This window comes from Rhopilema esculentum, chromosome 9 (assembly GCF_057945365.1).
Source record: "Rhopilema esculentum isolate cy_ngs chromosome 9, ASM5794536v1, whole genome shotgun sequence".
NCBI classification, from domain to species: Eukaryota; Metazoa; Cnidaria; class Scyphozoa; order Rhizostomeae; family Rhizostomatidae; genus Rhopilema; species Rhopilema esculentum.
Genome location: NC_142823.1, coordinates 696,554 through 715,395, shown reverse-complemented (window position 1 = coordinate 715,395; position 18,842 = coordinate 696,554). Strand labels below are relative to the sequence as shown.

Genomic DNA, 18,842 nt, shown 5'->3' with positions numbered 1-18,842 from the left:
TACTAGCAGATTGTATATCCAAGAATTAGTCGAACGAAACCTTTCAAACAAAAGTTATTCTCAAACGTATTTCCCACTGAAGATAACAGTGAAATTGGGTAGAAAATAAAAAAAAGATAAAAACCATAAAATGAACTTCAACATTTTTCTGTTAATTTTCAGTTGAAGAAGTTACAATTATATTGTTATTATGAATGACCTGTCATAAGTGTAATCAGTCGGCTTCTTGCATCGCAATTGCCTTAAATGAAATATCAATCATGACATCATAAATCAGTAATCCATTGATCTTCTAGCCACTAGATTAAAACGCGTGTTCAGCAAAGATTACTTAAAGGTCCCGCCCAAAAATCACCTATTTTTATAAAAAAGTGCAGTGATAAACTTTCCTTAAAATAAGGTATAATCCAAGTTGTTATCTTGTAGGAAAATCGTGAACTTGAGCACCAAAAGAGGATATGCCAACCTTTGTTTTGTGCAACGTAACTGGAACGAGGCTGGCTTTCCCACGACGCGATCCCAATTCACACTGAAATGTGACTCCATTTTAACGTCATAACAAATTTTCTTTGCCACATTTATTGACGTCACAATCACGGGATTGATTGTTATATAAAGGAAATATTCGGGCGGCAAAGACGGTTCTTATTCACCTTTATCGTCTCTGGTTGCAAATTGGCAAGCGTTTGATTTCTCAGAGCTAATATCTCAAACAGTCTAAGAAATTACTTCCTGAAGTATTATTTCTCAGCCGAATACCGTATCTATAAGCTGCTCAGACAGCCAACACAGCTTCTACTATGGATATGAATAAGAGGTCCTATTTCTTGGTCGTTGCCACCGTCATTGTTGCAGTCGTAATCACACTTTTTCTGAGAAAATCTTCTTATGGTGAGTCAGTCATATTAAGCAGCAATTTAGATACTTCTGTTTCTTTAGCAAAAGGAGGCTGGAAGAAAATGGTCTCTGGTTTTAAAACCATAAGTTTGATATGCAAATGTTTCTTTCGTTTAAAATTAGAGGCGGTTAACTCAAGGAACCGAAGAAAGGCGTGACCTAGTTGCCACAGTTAGTCGTTATTCTTTTAAAGAGCAACACATAATAAGCCATTTTATGCCTCTTTTTGCCTTTGTTAGTGTCAGTAAAGTATCTTTTTGTATAGGTATCATTTAGTGCACTGCACTACATTTCTTTATATGTTATCATAATTGTAAGAACGGAGAATATGTATGAATTGAAATATAGCAATGTAAAGGCAATATTTTCGCAAACAAATTTGTTTTGTTAACGCTATAATACGCGATAAAATTAAGTCAATGCTTGTAGAATTGCGAATGTTTTAATATTAATTTATTGTTTACGGTTGATGCTGTCAGAAATACCTTCAACTTGGATCTACGTAGCTAATTAGCTTTGAACTTTGACAGCCAATGGTACAAATAGAGCAATGAAACAGCATAAAGCTGCAAACATCTTCACCTTATTGATGTTTCAAGGGTTTTGACGTCAACCTTACACAATTTTCGTTCACCATTATTGTTGGGAGAGGTACAGTTACATTAATCTCTGTCTTTCTAGCAAGGTAACAATTAGGTGTCACTTTATGAAATAGCAAAGATCGAGGTACTTGTAGAGGAAAAAACTTTAGCAAGCTGCTCTTTCCTAAAGTTGACATCAGTCGGAGAATTCACCTCTAAAATGCAATAATTCATATTTAGATAAAAGAGGACAAAGGCCATTGAAACAAGTAACTTGGAAATTCACAGCGATCGTCCATCATTACAAAACTCGATTCCCACCATTCTAAACTCCATAAAATTCCTTTTTTAATATAAATTAAAAAAGCTAGAGCATAATTTTTTTGGAAAATACTAAACGCTGACTTACTGAAATTGCCTCGAGGCCTTCTCATTTTCTTGCGTTCTTATGTCAGCTACTCCGTTAACAAAAGCAAGCGGAAAGAGGAAAAGATAATATTTATCGGGAGCAAATTACATTAGATGAATGAGCAAGGGCTCTTTCTAGAAAGTTGCCTAAGTCAATCTTAAATTGGAGTTTGCTATCAAGGATAAACTATTAAAACATGTTCTAACAAAACAATTATCTATCTATCTATCTATCTATCTATCTATCTATCTATCTATCTATCTATCTATCTATCTATCTATCTATCTATCTATCTATCTATCTATCTATCTATCTATCTATCTATCTATCTATCTATCTATCTATCTATCTATCTATCTATCTATCTATCTATCTATCTATCTATCTATCTATCTATCTATCTATCTATCTATCTATCTATCTATCTATCTATCTATCTATCTATCTATCTATCTATCTATCTATCTATCTATCTATCTATCTATCTATCTATCTATCTATCTATCTATCTATCTATCTATCTATCTATCTATCTATCTATCTATCTATCTATCTATCTATCTATCTATCTATCTATCTATCTATCTATCTATCTATCTATCTATCTATCTATCTATCTATCTATCTATCTATCTATCTATCTATCTATCTATCTATCTATCTATCTATCTATCTATCTATCTATCTATCTATCTATCTATCTATCTATCTATCTATCTATCTATCTATCTATCTATCTATCTATCTATCTATCTATCTATCTATCTATCTATCTATCTATCTATCTATCTATCTATCTATCTATCTATCTATCTATCTATCTATCTATCTATCTATCTATCTATCTATCTATCTATCTATCTATCTATCTATCTATCTATCTATCTATCTATCTATCTATCTATCTATCTATCTATCTATCTATCTATCTATCTATCTATCTATCTATCTATCTATCTATCTATCTATCTATCTATCTATCTATCTATCTATCTATCTATCTATCTATCTATCTATCTATCTATCTATCTATCTATCTTAGTCTAATTTAACATAGCGCGGCTAACTACGGACTACGGACATAATGGCCTATTGTTTGCTAAATTTTCGTCTGTTTCTACAGGGATCAATTGATCTTCTTTTGCAACCATCACCCTTGCTCTCTCAAGATCTTCTTCAATCATTTTCATTTATGTACGGTCCCAAGTAAGGTTGTTTCTCCAAACAGTGTGGTGTCGCCTAACCTAATTATAATCTTAAGCCTCGTTTTCGATAGTAATCGTGAAATATTCTTTGAGCTGAGCTTTCGATGTAAATTGTTGAAGTTGAGATAAATACAGGAAAAAGAGAGTGCTAAGTGCAAATTAATCGATTTCTAACTGCCCAATCAAACCGTTCAAACTTTTCAACTCTTTCACCTTGTTTTGTAAAAACGTGTTCAGCGGACGGTTGGATTTGTTTGGTCACTTTTCATGGTCACAGAAATTTTTTTGGTTGATGTTGAGCAGTTAAAAGAAGATCAAAAAATTTGTTTTGTAGACTTTTTGGTCTGTTGTTCCGATAAAATGAACTTTTAAGCCTACAATATTATCACATTTTGATCAAGCTCACATGCAACCACATGCAACCACGTGGTTTTTGCGGCTTTTTGTCCAAATTCAAGCCGGGGTGATGTGAAATAGATCCTTGATTAGAAGCAGTAATACGCGTATTGAAAAAATTTTAATGCTATTTTTGCATTTAGCCATTCTTACGCCGCCCAACAACTCCGCTAATACACTTGCACTAACTAATCATGTGAAAAATGTTTTGCGGATGTTAGTTCTGTCAAATCACCGACTCTTAAAGATGAAAAATATCAAGAAATGGGTTATGATTTATGTTCCTTGTAATGTCACATAAAGTCGTAGTCAGTTTGCCCATGGCTTAGACAAAATCTTGGCCTATGTCTGATTTTCATACCAAGCCTTGTTTTGGTGCATGGCAAGATCAGATGTATTTTGCAAGAAGATCTTACTCATATCAGTCTATCGATGTTTTCAATACCAAAAAGAGTTTCATGTTAGGACTGCTGGCAGCACGCTTATGCAGAAAAGAATACAAGAAAACTAGGCATTATATAAGACCGCTATACCTGTCTAATAAATTCTTACTAGGTTTAATGTTAGAATCATCATACTTGAGCGCTTGCAGTATCTACATGGTCTCGTAGAAGGATTTCTTCTTTGTTTATGGGGTAAAAGTGGCCCCAAGTCTGGCTCTAAATGATTTACCCAAACAGGCTGACCCGGGTTTTTGAGTCAAACAGTTAGTGACCATGCCATTTTACAATAGAGTATCACTGAAGGAGTTGATCAATGTCCTTCTTTTCCTTTCAAAGCAGAGGCAAAGGGGTCCAAATGCTATTTTTTATAAAAGCGCCTTTTTCATAAAGTGCAATTCCATTTGCTTTATGAATGTTTTTTCGTGAATTGTTTTATAAATTGATAAAAAATTGATGAAACTACAGCATACATTCATTAATAAGTTGAAAACAAATCACCCTTGTCGCAAGCTAAAGACAATGTGCATGAAAGCAATCAGTACAACAATTTTCAGCTGATTAAATCTCGGACAATAAACTTCGGCGAAAATATTTTCGGACATATTTTTCAAATTTCGGAAGAATAAATTTTCGGACAAATTTTGATCCGTCTCTTGGATGTTTAAAGCAAAACCACACCAGGTTATTGGTTCACGCATAACTTTTAAGACTCTTATTGAACTCTCGAGAAACTTTGACGAATCTCTGACTACTGAAAATGTGACAATGTTAAGAAACTTTCAGTACCTACTGTATGTTGCTACCGATGTGGTTCAAATCTTTAGCTTAATGACTTTTTGATAGACGATTAGACCGATGATGTTGTTTTTCCAACTGATGATGCCATTAGCTGTAAAAACTGTTTTAACATTTTTTTAAGATACACATAGTTAAACATTGTTGCCTTCGCTTCATTCAACAAGCATTGCGCATGCGTGGTTCATACAAAAATTTTCGTCAACAGTCAGTTCTCATAAATGTTTTGATGCTGAATCTTGTCCTCAGGCTGTTGGCAAAGTTTGTCGCCTGTTAATCGCAGGGTTCAGTCTGGCTGTGTCCCTTCGCGGATCCCTAGCCATATCATGTTCCAACATAAGATAATATTGATCGCCGCATCAAAGTACCGAGGTTTTGCTGCAGGGCTGATGGCCTTGATAATCTTGGTGCTTTTAATCAAAAGGCTGCACTGTTTGCTGTTACTAAGATTATCATGGAAGCAGGAAAACAAGATCGGCCTAGCGTAAGAGTGTTGGTTTCCAAGAGATTTAGATTCTCAGTCAATCATATTTTGTCTTAGCATCCTGCATCAAAGGTCTATTCGGTAAAGCAACCACTATTCGCAAGTGTTGAAAAATGACAAAGGGACGTATTCTCGATTTATGGGGGAGTAAAAACACCTAATCAGAAATCTGCGATCTAGAAGACAATGTGGCAGATTCTAAGAGAGTCACAAAGCACTAATATTTGTAATACCCTGTATTGAAACTATGCAATGTGATAGACCGCATTGCTCCATTTTTAAAAGCAACTTCCATCAGAAGGTCTTTGACTTGTGTCTTGGCAGTGCAACGAGGAGGGCAGAGGGGTGACACGCACTTTCAAGTTCTCAAACGAATATTGTTTTGATGACGTGCGTAACCTATGATTTCCAAACTGTCATCTTTATTAAAAGGTACTCCAAGTAACACGAGGCCCTGTGTCATCTACATGATAAAAGGCTAGCTGCAACCCTGCATTATGCTCCGTTTGTCAGTTTGTTTCATATTTTTGTTCAATAAAGTCATGTTTAAATATCATAAAAGGTCCCACCACAAACGGGCTGGGTTTAAATGAAAATTGCCTCCAGCTGTTATATTAGGTTTTGATATATTCAAGAATCGGCTCTTAACGAGCAGTCTACCAGATACCGAGAAAACCTGACTTTGAACTTAACAATTAAAGCAATACCACAAATGAACCTTTTACGACGAGACGAAAAGTAACTTTCTTTGCTTTCAATATTTTAATGGCAAAAGTCCTCAGGGCATTGACTCAAGGGCGTTAATTTTTTAACAAAGTGATTTTTATTAAATCAGAAAATCAGTAAAGCAGAAAACAGGACTACTGGAGGACACAATTTCGATAGAGCTGTGGGTTTGACACGGCCTAATGTGTTAATACAGTCATAACCATATCAGCGTATGATTAGGTTAGCACCTTCGCTGTAGTATATTCATCTGCTTGATCCTTTCCTTCGAAAAGTTAATGAATGTTATACAAATGCTAAATTTATACAAATGCAAAATTTATACAAATGTTAAATGAATTTTCGTACAGGGAATGAAAAAATGGAAGTGAGGTTGCCGAGTGAAAACTCATTCCCACTGAAAAATGTCGCCAATGATGGCTACAGTTTGACTCAAGGAAAAAGAGGGAAAGGAATTGGATCTAAGGACATAAATGGAAGAAGGCAACAAGAAGAAGGTAATGAAACTTAAGAGTGGGGTGTGAAGAAGGATGCACCCGTTTGATTAAATACTTTGAATAAACAATGCAGTTTGTTGATTCCAGAGAAGCTGATAAATTGAGCTGAGAGAATCAAAAGGGTGCTTGCTTATTCAATTTTTTAGATAGTTAGTTAGTAAGTTAGTTAATCAGTTAGTTCATTGTTTTTTCAATTCATTAGATAATTCATTAGTAAACAAGTCAATCAGTTAATCAGTTGACTAATTAGTTGACTAATTAGTTAGTTAGTTAGTTAGTTAGTTAGTTAGTTAGTTAGTTAGTTAGTTAGTTAGTTAGTTAGTTAGTTAGTTAGATAGTTAGTTAATTAGTTAGTTAGTTAGTTAGTTAGTTAGTTAGTTAGATAGTTAGTTAATTAGTTAGTTAGTAAGTTAGTTAGTTAGTTGACTATAAACGGAGTGGGCTGTAGCTTCAGTTCGTTTTTTCCAGATGAAAGACAGAGGCAAATTTTTTCGAGCAGGAAACAAACTAATCAATATCCTGATGTAGAATTACCCCTCACTTCAAATCCACGGACAGAAAAGGTGGGCTGAAACATTCTTGCAATTTTCCATTAAATGCATGAATTTACAATGAAATTATTGGACTGCCCTTACAGTACATTAGATGTGCGAAAAATGCCTAAATGAAGAGGAAAATTTTCGTGCAGAACAACAAAATGGCCCTAACGAAAATCTAGATTTTGCGCATTATTGTTAAAGGAAGCAATTTTTTGAGAACAATAGATGAAAAAAATATCGAGATTTCATTGCTGCCATACAAGTTTCTTCTATAATCTTCTTCAGAACGAGGTACATTGCTGCACAGCCTGACATTTTTCCAAGGCACTCGTGTTGAAAGGACCCGAGCTTTCTTCTATGCAAGCACAAATACGAGGTAACCACTAAGATACCACGGTAATACCCGGCATTTTAATTAACTTTGATGCTTATTCTAGACTAGATGGCACCACCGAGGCAGCAGACAGACGCGGACGATGTTCACCAAGGCAACAGTGAACACGAATGAGTTCAGTTTTGAACAAGATGGCGTTACGTGGTTTAGAAACGTTCTTGCCTTTCTTGGCAAAAGTCTAGGAAGCTCCTTGCACCGAGATGCATCGCTGGATTTTGCAAGACAGCTTTATTTTAGATAGATGTTAGAAGGACTGTTAATGTATTCCAAAGCAGTAGATGTGAAGTTTTCTGCTAACAATAGCTGTAAATGAAGCTAGGCTGTTTTTGTTATATTAATTGATGTTAAATGCGTTTGTCCTCAATGATTCGTTCTAGACTTAAATAATAGGCTTTTTATGTGCACCGTTGGTGAAATTAGTACTAGGACTATGGCCTAGAAACAAAGTGTTTGTTGCCCTTTGTTTGAAGCACAACAAAGAAGGTAGTGACCCACAACAAGATTGACCGCTAAAATTTTTGATTAATTTGATGCAATTGTGAAATGAGCATAAATTAAACAAATGATAACAACTATAACTGTTTCTGTTGGCTAAAACGAGTTTTTTAAGACTTTTTCAAACCCATTTGAAAGAACAATTTGAAAGGAAACACTAATTCTGCCACAACCAAGTCGTCAACATAAAGAAACTGCTTTCTGTATAAAAAACCTAAACCAATTATTCTCTTCTCAAATCTGCAAAAATTTATCATTACTTTGATTCAGCATAAAGGATGGTTGGTCTGAGGATGACAGAAAAAAGAACAAAAGATGACACTTTCTTCCATCCACTTTTTCTCCTGGAGCAAATCTTTTATTTCTAGCTTTATTGTAAAAGGTTTGGTTTTTTGCGACGACGATGATCTGCCTGTTTTGTGCTTATCGATGGTCGAGCGGTAGAACCATGAGCATGCAGAAGACAAAAATGGACTTATGTAAAAGTTGTAGTAAATCGTTATTTCCTGCAAATATTCTTTCCAAGTACTAGGTCTATTCTCGCTGATCGCAGTCACGATTAAAACACTAAATTACATGACAAATGAATGTCAACATCCATGCAGCCCTTCTCAAGCACTAAACAGGAAAAAAGCAAAACATTAGGCTCCAACCTGGTACGCAAATAATCTATATTCACTAACCTCAACATTTATACTCCATGACATGTGAGTAGATTCAGGGCCACAAGAGCCTTCTCAAGACAATTGCGCCTGCCTGTCTTGACCCAGACTTAACTAACATACTTAACTGAAATGCGAATAGCCTACATTTCATACGTGTGCCGAATGGCAAAATAAATGCCAAAGGCTACGCCAAAGTCCTGAGACGAAGGCTGAAGTCGAAAGGGTGAATAAAATGTTTGCACTACTACATATACACGGATCTGGGGGTAACCTGCATGATCATTACACTGCAGAATGTAACAATAGATGTGGACTGTATAGTTTACAGGCATTACTCTGCAGAAGTATTCCTGAGGTCGGGGCTATTACAGAGTTCCAGAAGGCCAAGGAATACTCTAATCTATGCGTGATAATCCTTGCAGAAACTCAAAACAATAGAACGGTATACTGCTTATCGTTGCTGTGTCATGAACACAGAGCATACGAGACAATAGGGGGTTTCCTATGATCAATTACGTAATAGACGAAATAGCTACGTTTGCAGAACTATGGGTTTAAGCAGTTTCTTATAAGGGAAAATGTCATAAATGAATTCCTAACTATAAACCTAAATTTCTTATGTTTATCAGTTAAGTGAGTCCTAAAATTAACTTTATTACAAAATGGAATATTCTTTTATGAAAGGTATCACTAGCCTCCTTACAGACTCAATGTTTCTAACCAGAAAAGGAAAACTACAGTTCTCATAAAAATTTGAAATTTCATGCTGGCTGGATATCAAAATTTAATTATTTTGTGTGGGTTAGTCATGATTTCCTTTTAGCTTCTGTTTTTTTGCATTTTTTCCCTTGCACAATTTTTCTTTAATTACATTTAGAATCTATAGTCCTTGTTTTCATATGCTGAAAAAGTATATTCAAGACATTTGTGATGAATGTAGTTAGAATGATAAAAATTTTTGCCGATGGGCCACAACTGGGTCAAAAATGGTCAAAAATGGTCGAAAATATCGCTTGAAATTTGCATTTTGTTCAATTCTTTGTATCGTCCTCAACGAGTAGCAAATCAAGTCGAAGCATAATAGAATTCGCGAAAGAAAAGGACACATACTGTTGTCATTAAAGATTCTTAGCTGACAACAAAAAATAAGACAATTGAATTAATAGTTCAACTGCATATTTAGCTTAAAGCATGGTTCACACTTGTCTTAACAGTCACAAGAACCAGTGAAATCGGCTTATCTCCTGCTTCCTTCGTTCTCAGGACAAGTGTTTTCGTGTTTTTATCAGCATTCTCGACATCGCCGACTTCCCTGTCAAACGAAAATGAGTTTCATTTGGAAAAGATCACTTCCCCATGCGTCCCGATTCTTACTTGAACCAGGTTTTACTTGGTAGGCTTTGTGGGAATACGTCTAACTAATTTGATCACATTTCTGTTAAGTTTAACTTTCATACAAAATTGACCAAGTTAACACGACAAAAATAGTGGCCTTGGCTATAAGTTTGTAATTGTTGACATATATCGTAATTCATAGACGGCGAATAATCGTAATTCTACCTGTTCATAGAGAGCAAGAAAAGTTGAATTTGTTTCGTATTTTATTTTTATCGACATTGATTTGATCATTTGTTATGCAAATGGAATATAGTCTCCAAAAAGTTCATTAATCAATCAGATAATCTGTTACAAGTCTTGCAATTTTGTCAAAATGGTTAACTCATCTTAATTTGATTTCGCAGTTTGTTCGTTTTTTGGAGTTAATTAAGTTTCCTCATTAAGATACCAGAGCCCCCATCTTTTGGAGGTAGGTCCTGAGAGAAAATCTTAAAAGAGATTGCCTTTCTGATGAATGGAATGGGTGAAGAAGTAGAATCAAATGATCAAAGCGAATAAATAATTAATTTGTTGTAGTAAAAATTAGATTGTGCAGTGCGTCAGCCAGGTGCTAATTCTAAACCAAAAAGATAGGAATCTTTCACGTTCGATGAATCTCCAAGATTAGTAAAAGAAGTCGAAAAGGGCACCGAAAAACTTTCTTTACGATTTAAAGCTGGCTGTTACTTCTTTTAAGACCTCTTGTGACCGTAAACTTTTTGAAAAAAATCTCCTGCTGAATTTGTTTGGAATTTGTGGTTTGTAGATGTCAATTATGCGATAAAATTATGTTGTTGAATACAAGTAAGAATCACCTAAGTAAAATCGAAATTTCAGATTACAAAAGTAATTTTCCCATTCGGAGGTCCTAGAGATAGACGCAAAAGATGAAGTCTACTGCGTGCGAAGCCAGCAGAAAACTTTTCAAAACTGTTTCAAAAGGTAGACAAGCGACTGGAAAATATTAAAATGGCAATTTCTGCGTTTTAATTAATGAAGCGATTTAGTGATTCCAAAAACTTAAAACAAAAGAGCTGAATCTATAGCGTCGAGGGTGAGGTGCAAGCAGGAGCTTCTTGAAAAATACATATAATTAAGGAGGTCGATTTTTTCTGTATAGCACTTTCTTTATAGCCTGTATTAAAACATTCATAAAATTATTTCATTTCTTTTGCAAGAGAAGCTGAACCCTTTGAGCTCCCCTAATACAATATCACTGCGCTAAATCAGTTTTGATCTATTTCAGTGTAATGAAGCGATTTCCTGCGAACATTTTATTTCCTTCAAAACTGCCTAACTTCTTGCAAAGTGTATGAAGCTGTTTAATTATTTATCCATGGTTCAAAATTTTCTGTGAGAAAAATGCTCAAACTGTCAATTTGTTGTGATCAATTGTCACACGGTCACGGAGAAGATAATACCCTGATTTCCAGAGTGACAAATAATGTGTTACATTTTCTGTAAACGGCTAGCTACAGGAAGGTTTATATTTATACTAAACATTTTACGCCCAAGAATCAAGAATCCTGATGACAGATTTAGGAAGCCAGTTAAGGCTGAAGAATGAAAAAAGTTCTGATTTATCAATGCGCTTACTGTCATGAAATTGAGCTCATTGAGTACAAGTGTAACTTGATCGAGAGTTTTCCAGTATCAATATATAGATATTTCCTAATACATTTAGGTTTCTTTCTTAAAGTGTGAATACGTTCTTTTCCTCCTCAATTTGATCCCAAGTAAAAACCAATCTTAAGACATCATCAACATAAAAGAAGATCACCTCATAAATTGTTATATGTATTAGCGTCAATTGCTTTAAAGAATTTAGAACTTATGAAAAATCTCAGAAATATTTAAAAAAAGTTTTGATAAAATCAGTGAATCTAGCAGAGAGCACCCTTTGATCTTCTGAAGACAAGTGACAGACAATGGCGCAAATTTATTGACAGACGGCAGCTTCTTTTGTCGTAAATACCCTAATCATACACTTTAATGTTTCGTGCATGCTCTAATTGATTCGTTCAACTGTCAACCAAGCTGTTTTGCTCGAAAAAGAAGTTTGAGTTATCAGTATTTGTTTTCGTTTGATGATGACTACAGCATTTCTAATTAGGAGATCCGATCTTCTAAAGAAAACGGCAAAATGGGCTATGAACTTCATAATTGGTAGACCAACATGGCAGTTGCCTGATGTAAAACAGCGTATTTTTAAATTGTCATTGCATTATTCTTTGTGATTATGCAGCTCCGATTTGTCGTGTTTGCTTATGTAAGTACTAAACAGGTCATTGAGGATTGAACGTCGCTCTTCCATAAAGGCAACACTAGCTACATTATTAATGTACTGTTTGGTTGTTTACAATGCTATTCCATCCGGTATTTGCCTGCTTTATTCGTTATCATTTTACAATTTGCTGATTATTCACATATTAAGGTTATTAAATTTCTTTTGGGCTGCAAGAAGACCTTGTGATTCTAGCTGTCTGACGTTTGTTAGCCTTTGCATGACGTAGCCAGAGCTAAAATAATTGTAGAATATGTTTGTTTTGGCTGTCAGCCAAGGTTAAAATGCAAAGAGCTCAGAAAGGGTAGATCATGTACAAAAGCAATAACTGTTTGTTAATAAAACGATTTTTTGAGATAAACTGTCAAAAAGCTATTTTCAGATTTTTTACACAATTGCTTACATGCTTCTGGACCAAATCAATAATTTCCTGAACAAGAGGATTTTACAAGAGCAAAAGTTCTTTCTTTCATACCTACAATGAAAGCAATACTGTTCTACCAATTTACAATAAAACACGTCATTCTTTTTCGCATTAAACTAGACTCAACCTTATCAATGCAGATGTTACAATCTTATGTACAAGAAAGGTATAAATGTATTCTCTAGAAACGGTACTGCAATCGGAGAAAGCCGTCTTGTTAGCTAAAAATGCCTCTTTACAAGTTTGGTATGACTACTATAACAAAGTAGAGCTGACAGATTTTCTGTAACACAATAAGGCAATCATACAAAAGAGTGAATTACAGACGATGATGCAAGAAAAAGTTAGTTATTGATGATAGCGTAATTTTCAGTTCAGCCAAACTTGGGGACGATACCACGATTAGATAAAAACACTTATTAATTTTTCAACACAAACCTAATGATATCTGCTAAATTCTGGTGTTTCTAAATGCAGGGTACCGTTATGATACAGTTTTGGGCAGATAAACAAAACCAATACGGTGAATAATATTTCACCAATCTGATAAAGGTCGTATACCTTGATGACATCACAGCAAAAAGGAAATGGAACAGGCACCCAGTTTGTCGATGTTGAATGCGATTCTGCAATGGTTGACGGTGATTTGATTATGGTAAACAATATTTTGCACGTGGCTTTGCTCAAATTCAGCATCTTGGTTTTTTATCGTCACCTGGGTTTGCGGACTCGGCAATGAGTGATGACATCTGTTCACAGGTGCTAAGGTGGATCGTTATCTTGATATTGCTTATAAAAGTAACTGCAAGCAAGACGGATGCACATTTGCAAGACTTCTTCTCTTCGAGACAGCAAGCAAGGAAAGAAAAGACCAAAGTAAGCTACCATTATTTTCAATTTCAGATTTACACAAACCAATTTGAATGCTGATAGAATATTTTCATAAAATGTTTTGTAAGTAAAATTATCTGCAAGAAATCACAAAATTATTGATGATATAATAAGATAAGTATATATAAATCAACAACGGGGTATCTGTATATTAAACTCTTTTCAATGAACAGACAAGAATAAATTCATGTATGAAGGAAACTAGTAGATTTTTTGAGATGGAAACTAGAAAATTCAGCATCTATAAAAAGCTTTAATACTGAACTGCAAATGATTTCTTGCGTTTTGAAGAAAATAAAAATAATAGCTAAATGGTTTGTTGTTCTAAACTTATTTTTCTCCTAAAATCGCGAAATTTCATAGTTTAAGTCATGACTTTAATTTCTTTTGCTATAATTAAATTCGAAATTACTCCGAGGAAACCACGTTAATATCATTTTTGAAACAAGTTTCTTTTTTCACTTCTTTTAATCGGTGTATTTTCTAACCAAATTCATCCATATATAAAATTTCATTATTTCAGACAAAACTTAGCTAGGAAGCAAAATTGAATCCTTTTCGGGTTTCTCTAACCTCAGCAGAAAAGTTTGCTGGTGAAAACACTCTTCAAAGATTCAGCATGAGAACAACACAAGCAATTTCTTATCAAATAGGCAATTGGTCTAGACATTTTTGGAAGAATGATAAAGGGTTTTTATGCTATTTACAATTTAGTCAATACTTTCTCATAGAATCTCTGGCTGTTACGCTTGTTAACAACTCTTCCTTTTTCATTTACAATTTGAGAAAAAATCACTCAAGACAAGAGACCATTAAAGGCAGTGTGTCCCCTATTGTGCTCAACTTTATTTTCACGGGAGTGAAATTCGCGCACCGTTGAGCTTGGTCGATAATTAAACGATTTGAACCAATCAGAGACAACTTTGATTCCAGAGCTTTTGAATCAAATGCCTGTGTTCCCGTTGTAGTGAAGCTGTGGCCAGAAAAATATGGCTCCCTGTTTGGTTTGTGCGGCGACATGTCAACAGCTAAAAGAAATGCTTCCATTTTCATCATTTAATTCCAGTAGTTAAATCTTCTTGCCATTCCCGATAGCTTTTTGCACGCAGTTTCAAATGTCGTCCACTACCGCAGCTAGGCCAGCCAAGGCAAGCATCGTAATCCGTTATCCGTTAAGGCGGGAAGACCTATTGTTCAAATTAGCCAATCCTTGAAGGGACAGACTGCCTTCAAAAACAATTGGTAATATAATATGGGGAATGGCAGAAAGTTAGAAGAATTTATATGAAAGCTTGCTGACGTGATGTTTTTATCTTCTTTGAGATATTTCATGCTTTTTTATTTCATGCTTCCTTGAAATTCAAGAGCGCTTACCAAACGCATATTAGAAAAATGACTTATGTACACATTGTATGAGTCATATAGTCATACGAGTCATATTGTAGCGGCAATTATTGAACTAGAATAGAATAAATAATTCCCTTTAAACCGTATCCATATTTTCCTAAACGTCTAGTTCTACCTACGCTAAACAGGATGCAGCAAAAATAAATGAATTAAACACGGATGACAGGAAAATGGTGAAAATGGAACGAAATAAAGAAAAATTTCAAGGCTCTTATTGTTTCGCCATCTTTGATTTGTGAAATGATATCAACGCTCTTATTCTGTTCTCGAATTGTTCCATGTGTCAACCGAGCATTCGTGCTATTTCTTTTCTTTAAACGATGAAGTTTAAAACAAACAGAACTTCTACAGAGCAAAACTATTTCAAATCAACCGAGTTTAACTAAAACAGGAGAATGCGCAAGAGCAAAAATACCTGGTGTTTTCTTGATCCAATAACAGCGTCGTTGCATCGTCTGAGTCTCAATTAACGACGTTATTGATTTAGTTTAGCGTGTATGTCCTTCTTAAAAATAACAGCATTTGTCATCTATTCAACAATACACGACTTATTAAATTACTAAAAAGCTTTCGAGTGAAAAATACTTCTTACGTAAGCCCCTGTGTGCAAATGGTCCATGGTATCTAAAGAGGCTCTCATTTTCTATCCATTTCAAATTCCTTAAGATTGATTTCTATATAAAAAGCAGCGTATCTAGTTAACATTTTGCCTTTTTTAAGGCGCCTTCGTAATTTTGCTTCATCGGTTATCACAATCAGCTAGCATTCCAATTTTGAAGCAGCTGCCTCCAGGCAAAATCAAAACCGGCGTAATTTCATTCAACGACGCCAATCTGCTCCGCCCAAAAGGGTTGGCAGCACAAACAACATTTTAGCGTAAAACGTGCGAATGATTTTGAGAACTAATTTGAATTCGAATTTGAAAGCAAAAGCAGCTACGTATCTTGCTAAGTAATTTTTGCATAGAAATTTCTTGAATTTGGTAGTTTGATAAGAACAACAGCGTTGACACGAGACCGATCCCATTTGGAACCGTACTAAAATGAGCACTGTTAGGCCTTCCGTTTACACGAGACCCGTCGGAGCCGTTCCAAATGGAACTGCCAGCCGTACCAAAAAAGTTCCAGTTAGAACCGTTCCAAAATTTCTCGTTTGAACGCAGTCTAAAAGTCAACTTGATGCGTACCTAGACAAAGGAAACTACACGAGGTTGTCAGTTTTTTTAATAAGTGGCTTTGTTTGGCTGCATTGCATTCTGGGACTCAACGTATACAGTAATCGTATAAGTGAACTTCAATTTGAGATTAGTGTTCTATCATAGGCCGAAGAAATGCTATATATAGAGATTGTTGTGCAAGCATGTCAACCTGGAAGAACCTGTATTTGACACATTGAGTGGCTAGGTGGCAAAATGAAATAATGTTTGCCTGTGTTGATGCTAATTACAAGGAGCTATCAGCGAAAAGTGACCAAAAGAAGTGTAAATTAATGCCCAAATCAGCAAATTATGGAGGAAATATAAACCGTTACTTTATTCAATCACCAATTCTCATGTTAAAGATGCTCAGTATTGTTCAAACTTGCTAAGGACAAGCACAAAAGTACCTGTCGTAGTGAGAATGGTCGATGCTTTCGATGCACCAATATACTAGGACCAATTCACATTTACGAGAGTTTTAACAACCAAGGAGAGATGAACTTACATAAGCGTTTTTTATGAATCATCCATGTAATACTAGAATTTATAAATGATTACAAGAATTCATAAAATTTTTTTAAAGAATCAAAGATTTTTAAGTTGAAAGGTTGGGGGCCTTTATTTTTTGAACTAAAGTCAACTTTATCCCATTACATCACTGACACCTCACCCCTTTCCACTAAAAGCGTGTTTTGAGTTGTAAGGCATTCTTGTTGAGGTGCAAAGTTTTCTTGTTGCAATTAAATTGAGGGACAGACTAGCTACACATTTACGTACTGTATGTACGAAAACAACAATAAAATATCAATTGGACTGTTTTCTTACATTTTAAACAAGACTGCATTGAGAAGCAAGTAGCTAGATCTTAAGTTTTACATTAATGTAGACCAATCTTTTACTATAAGTTGATTTCAAACTATTCCATCTAGGTGCTAATTGTCTCAATAAAGGCAAATATCAAGATTAACATAAAAAATTCAATTTTTTCTACTTTTGTTTGAATTCACATATCACTATAAAGTTTTTTCTTTTCCTTAGATACAAAATGAATAAATCATTGATTGTTGTTGTTGCTTTGGCTGTCCTCATGGTAGCATTCCAAGAAACAGAATGTTTTACAGGCGGAGGGATCATAACAAAGAAATCTCTGGTAACGTCCCAAGTTTTTAGGAAATTTGACCGTTATCATCTACTAATACTGGTTGATCTTTAATAGCAACCAGGAAAAAAGAGATGAAAGGCAGTAGACCAATGTAAGAGACATATAGCCTGTGATTTAAGCGAGAAGTTATCCCGGTGTTATCGATTCCCGACTCCAGAAATGGCGATTCTCGACTCGAAGAATGGCGATTCCCGACTCCAAAAATGGCGATTCCCGACTCCAAGAATGGCGATTCCCGCTTCTGTATTGTATTCCCTCTTCTAATAGAAATGATTCTTTAATAAGTCCGTCTTAACTCCTTGGGCTGTCGTTCTATGTGGGACACATTTAATGTCAAGCAGACAATTGGAGATTTTCTTTAACTATCCCCCTAACTAATGATAGTTGAAAGAAGGATTCCAAGTAGACATTTTCAGAAAAAAGTGCAGCATTTGTACTGCCTCACAGCCTAGGTTGCTCACGATTTCACCATTATTGTAAGTTTTTATACCGAATAGAAAAAAAATCAGTGGCGTATAGGAGGTATATGGGGCCCCTTATTAATGGTTGTAAGGAACATCCATCCCATCCAGTGGTGTAGAGCATGGCAAACACAATAGCAGGATGCTAAAATGACAACTTTTCTCTAGCTGAATCAAGGGAGGGCTGAATTTTAGAATGTTCAATTGCAGAACAGTTAAAGTCTTATTAAACCTGATATAACAACAACTTCGAGGCCCCTTTTGCGCGGGGGTCTTGAGTTATCGAACTTAGGTGTCCTGCATTACACCACTTGATTACATATTCCGTTGCAATGTTACTCGGATTTGGACGAGGCTACAAAATAATGGCCGCTCTTTATCGACCACAGACAGGTTTACAAATAGCACTAGTGTTTCGTTTGCATACCATACCATACGATACCATACGATACCATACCATACGATACCATACCATACGATACCATACCATACGATACCATACCATACCATACCATACCATACCATACCATACCATACCATGCCATACGATACCATACGATACCATACCATACGATACCATACCATACGATACCATACCATACGATACCATACCATACCATACCATACCATGCCATACGATACCATACGATACCATACCATACCATACCATACCATACCATACCATACCATACCATACCATACCATACCATACCATACCAAACCATACCATACCATTTGTCGTAAAACATGCTTTTCTATGTTTTAGGCTGAAAAAAGAGAGGTTGAAATATGCAAACGGGTTGTCAAAAGATGTTCTGCTGTTTTGCTCAAAGAAAAGCGAGCTATCGATGAAGAGGTGGATGAAATCGAGAAGCTTCAGCTCTGATTAGGCCCTGATGAAGAAAGAGTGTTATCTAGAGACACCCTATGCATTCAGAATATTCAATGATTCTTCAGTATTAACGAGATGTGTAGATAAACTTGTATTTGAACCGATTTGCACTTAGTAAACCTGCAAAGTCGTCTCTCGATTTGTAAAACAAACTCCATGCTAGGTAAGCTTAGTGAGCATGAAAAAGAAAAGGAGATAGCTCGCGTCTGTTGTTTCAGTC

General features: G+C 35.3%; 1 protein-coding gene and 1 long non-coding RNA gene across 4 annotated transcripts; both read left to right on the top strand.

The window, feature by feature from the left end:
- The first annotated feature begins 251 nt into the window (after positions 1–251).
- On the top strand, positions 252–8,460 carry LOC135689144 (uncharacterized). Of its 3 annotated transcripts, none has more exons than XM_065206270.2 (4): positions 252–891; positions 6,287–6,433; positions 6,902–6,996; positions 7,410–8,460. In XM_065206270.2, the coding sequence occupies exons 1-4, from the start codon at positions 801–803 to the stop codon at positions 7,605–7,607; spliced, it is 531 nt and encodes a 176-aa protein (XP_065062342.1). In that variant the 5' UTR covers positions 252–800; the 3' UTR covers positions 7,608–8,460. The 3 variants fall into 3 exon arrangements, with proteins under 3 accessions (XP_065062342.1, XP_065062343.1, XP_065062344.1); XM_065206271.2 differs by having other exon boundaries at positions 7,415–7,624; XM_065206272.2 differs by lacking the exon at positions 6,902–6,996 and having other exon boundaries at positions 7,410–7,538.
- Positions 8,461–13,334: 4,874 nt separating this feature from the next.
- Positions 13,335–18,825, top strand: LOC148959523 (uncharacterized). The gene is made up of 3 exons (XR_016144024.1): positions 13,335–13,487; positions 17,146–17,257; positions 18,497–18,825. It is a non-coding gene; the product is annotated as an uncharacterized LOC148959523 (long non-coding RNA).
- Positions 18,826–18,842: the final 17 nt, after the last annotated feature.

What these genes read in the sequence shown, in the direction of transcription:
- LOC135689144 (XM_065206270.2), top strand. Translation starts at nt 801, where the DNA reads ATGGATATGAATAAGAGGTCCTATTTCTTGGTCGTTGCCACCGTCATT. An exon ending in TCTGAGAAAATCTTCTTATG is followed by an intron (nt 892 to 6,286) that starts GTGAGTCAGTCA and finishes ATTTTCGTACAG; the next exon opens with GGAATGAAAAAATGGAAGTG. An exon ending in CAAATCCACGGACAGAAAAG is followed by an intron (nt 6,997 to 7,409) that starts GTGGGCTGAAAC and finishes TGCTTATTCTAG; the next exon opens with ACTAGATGGCACCACCGAGG.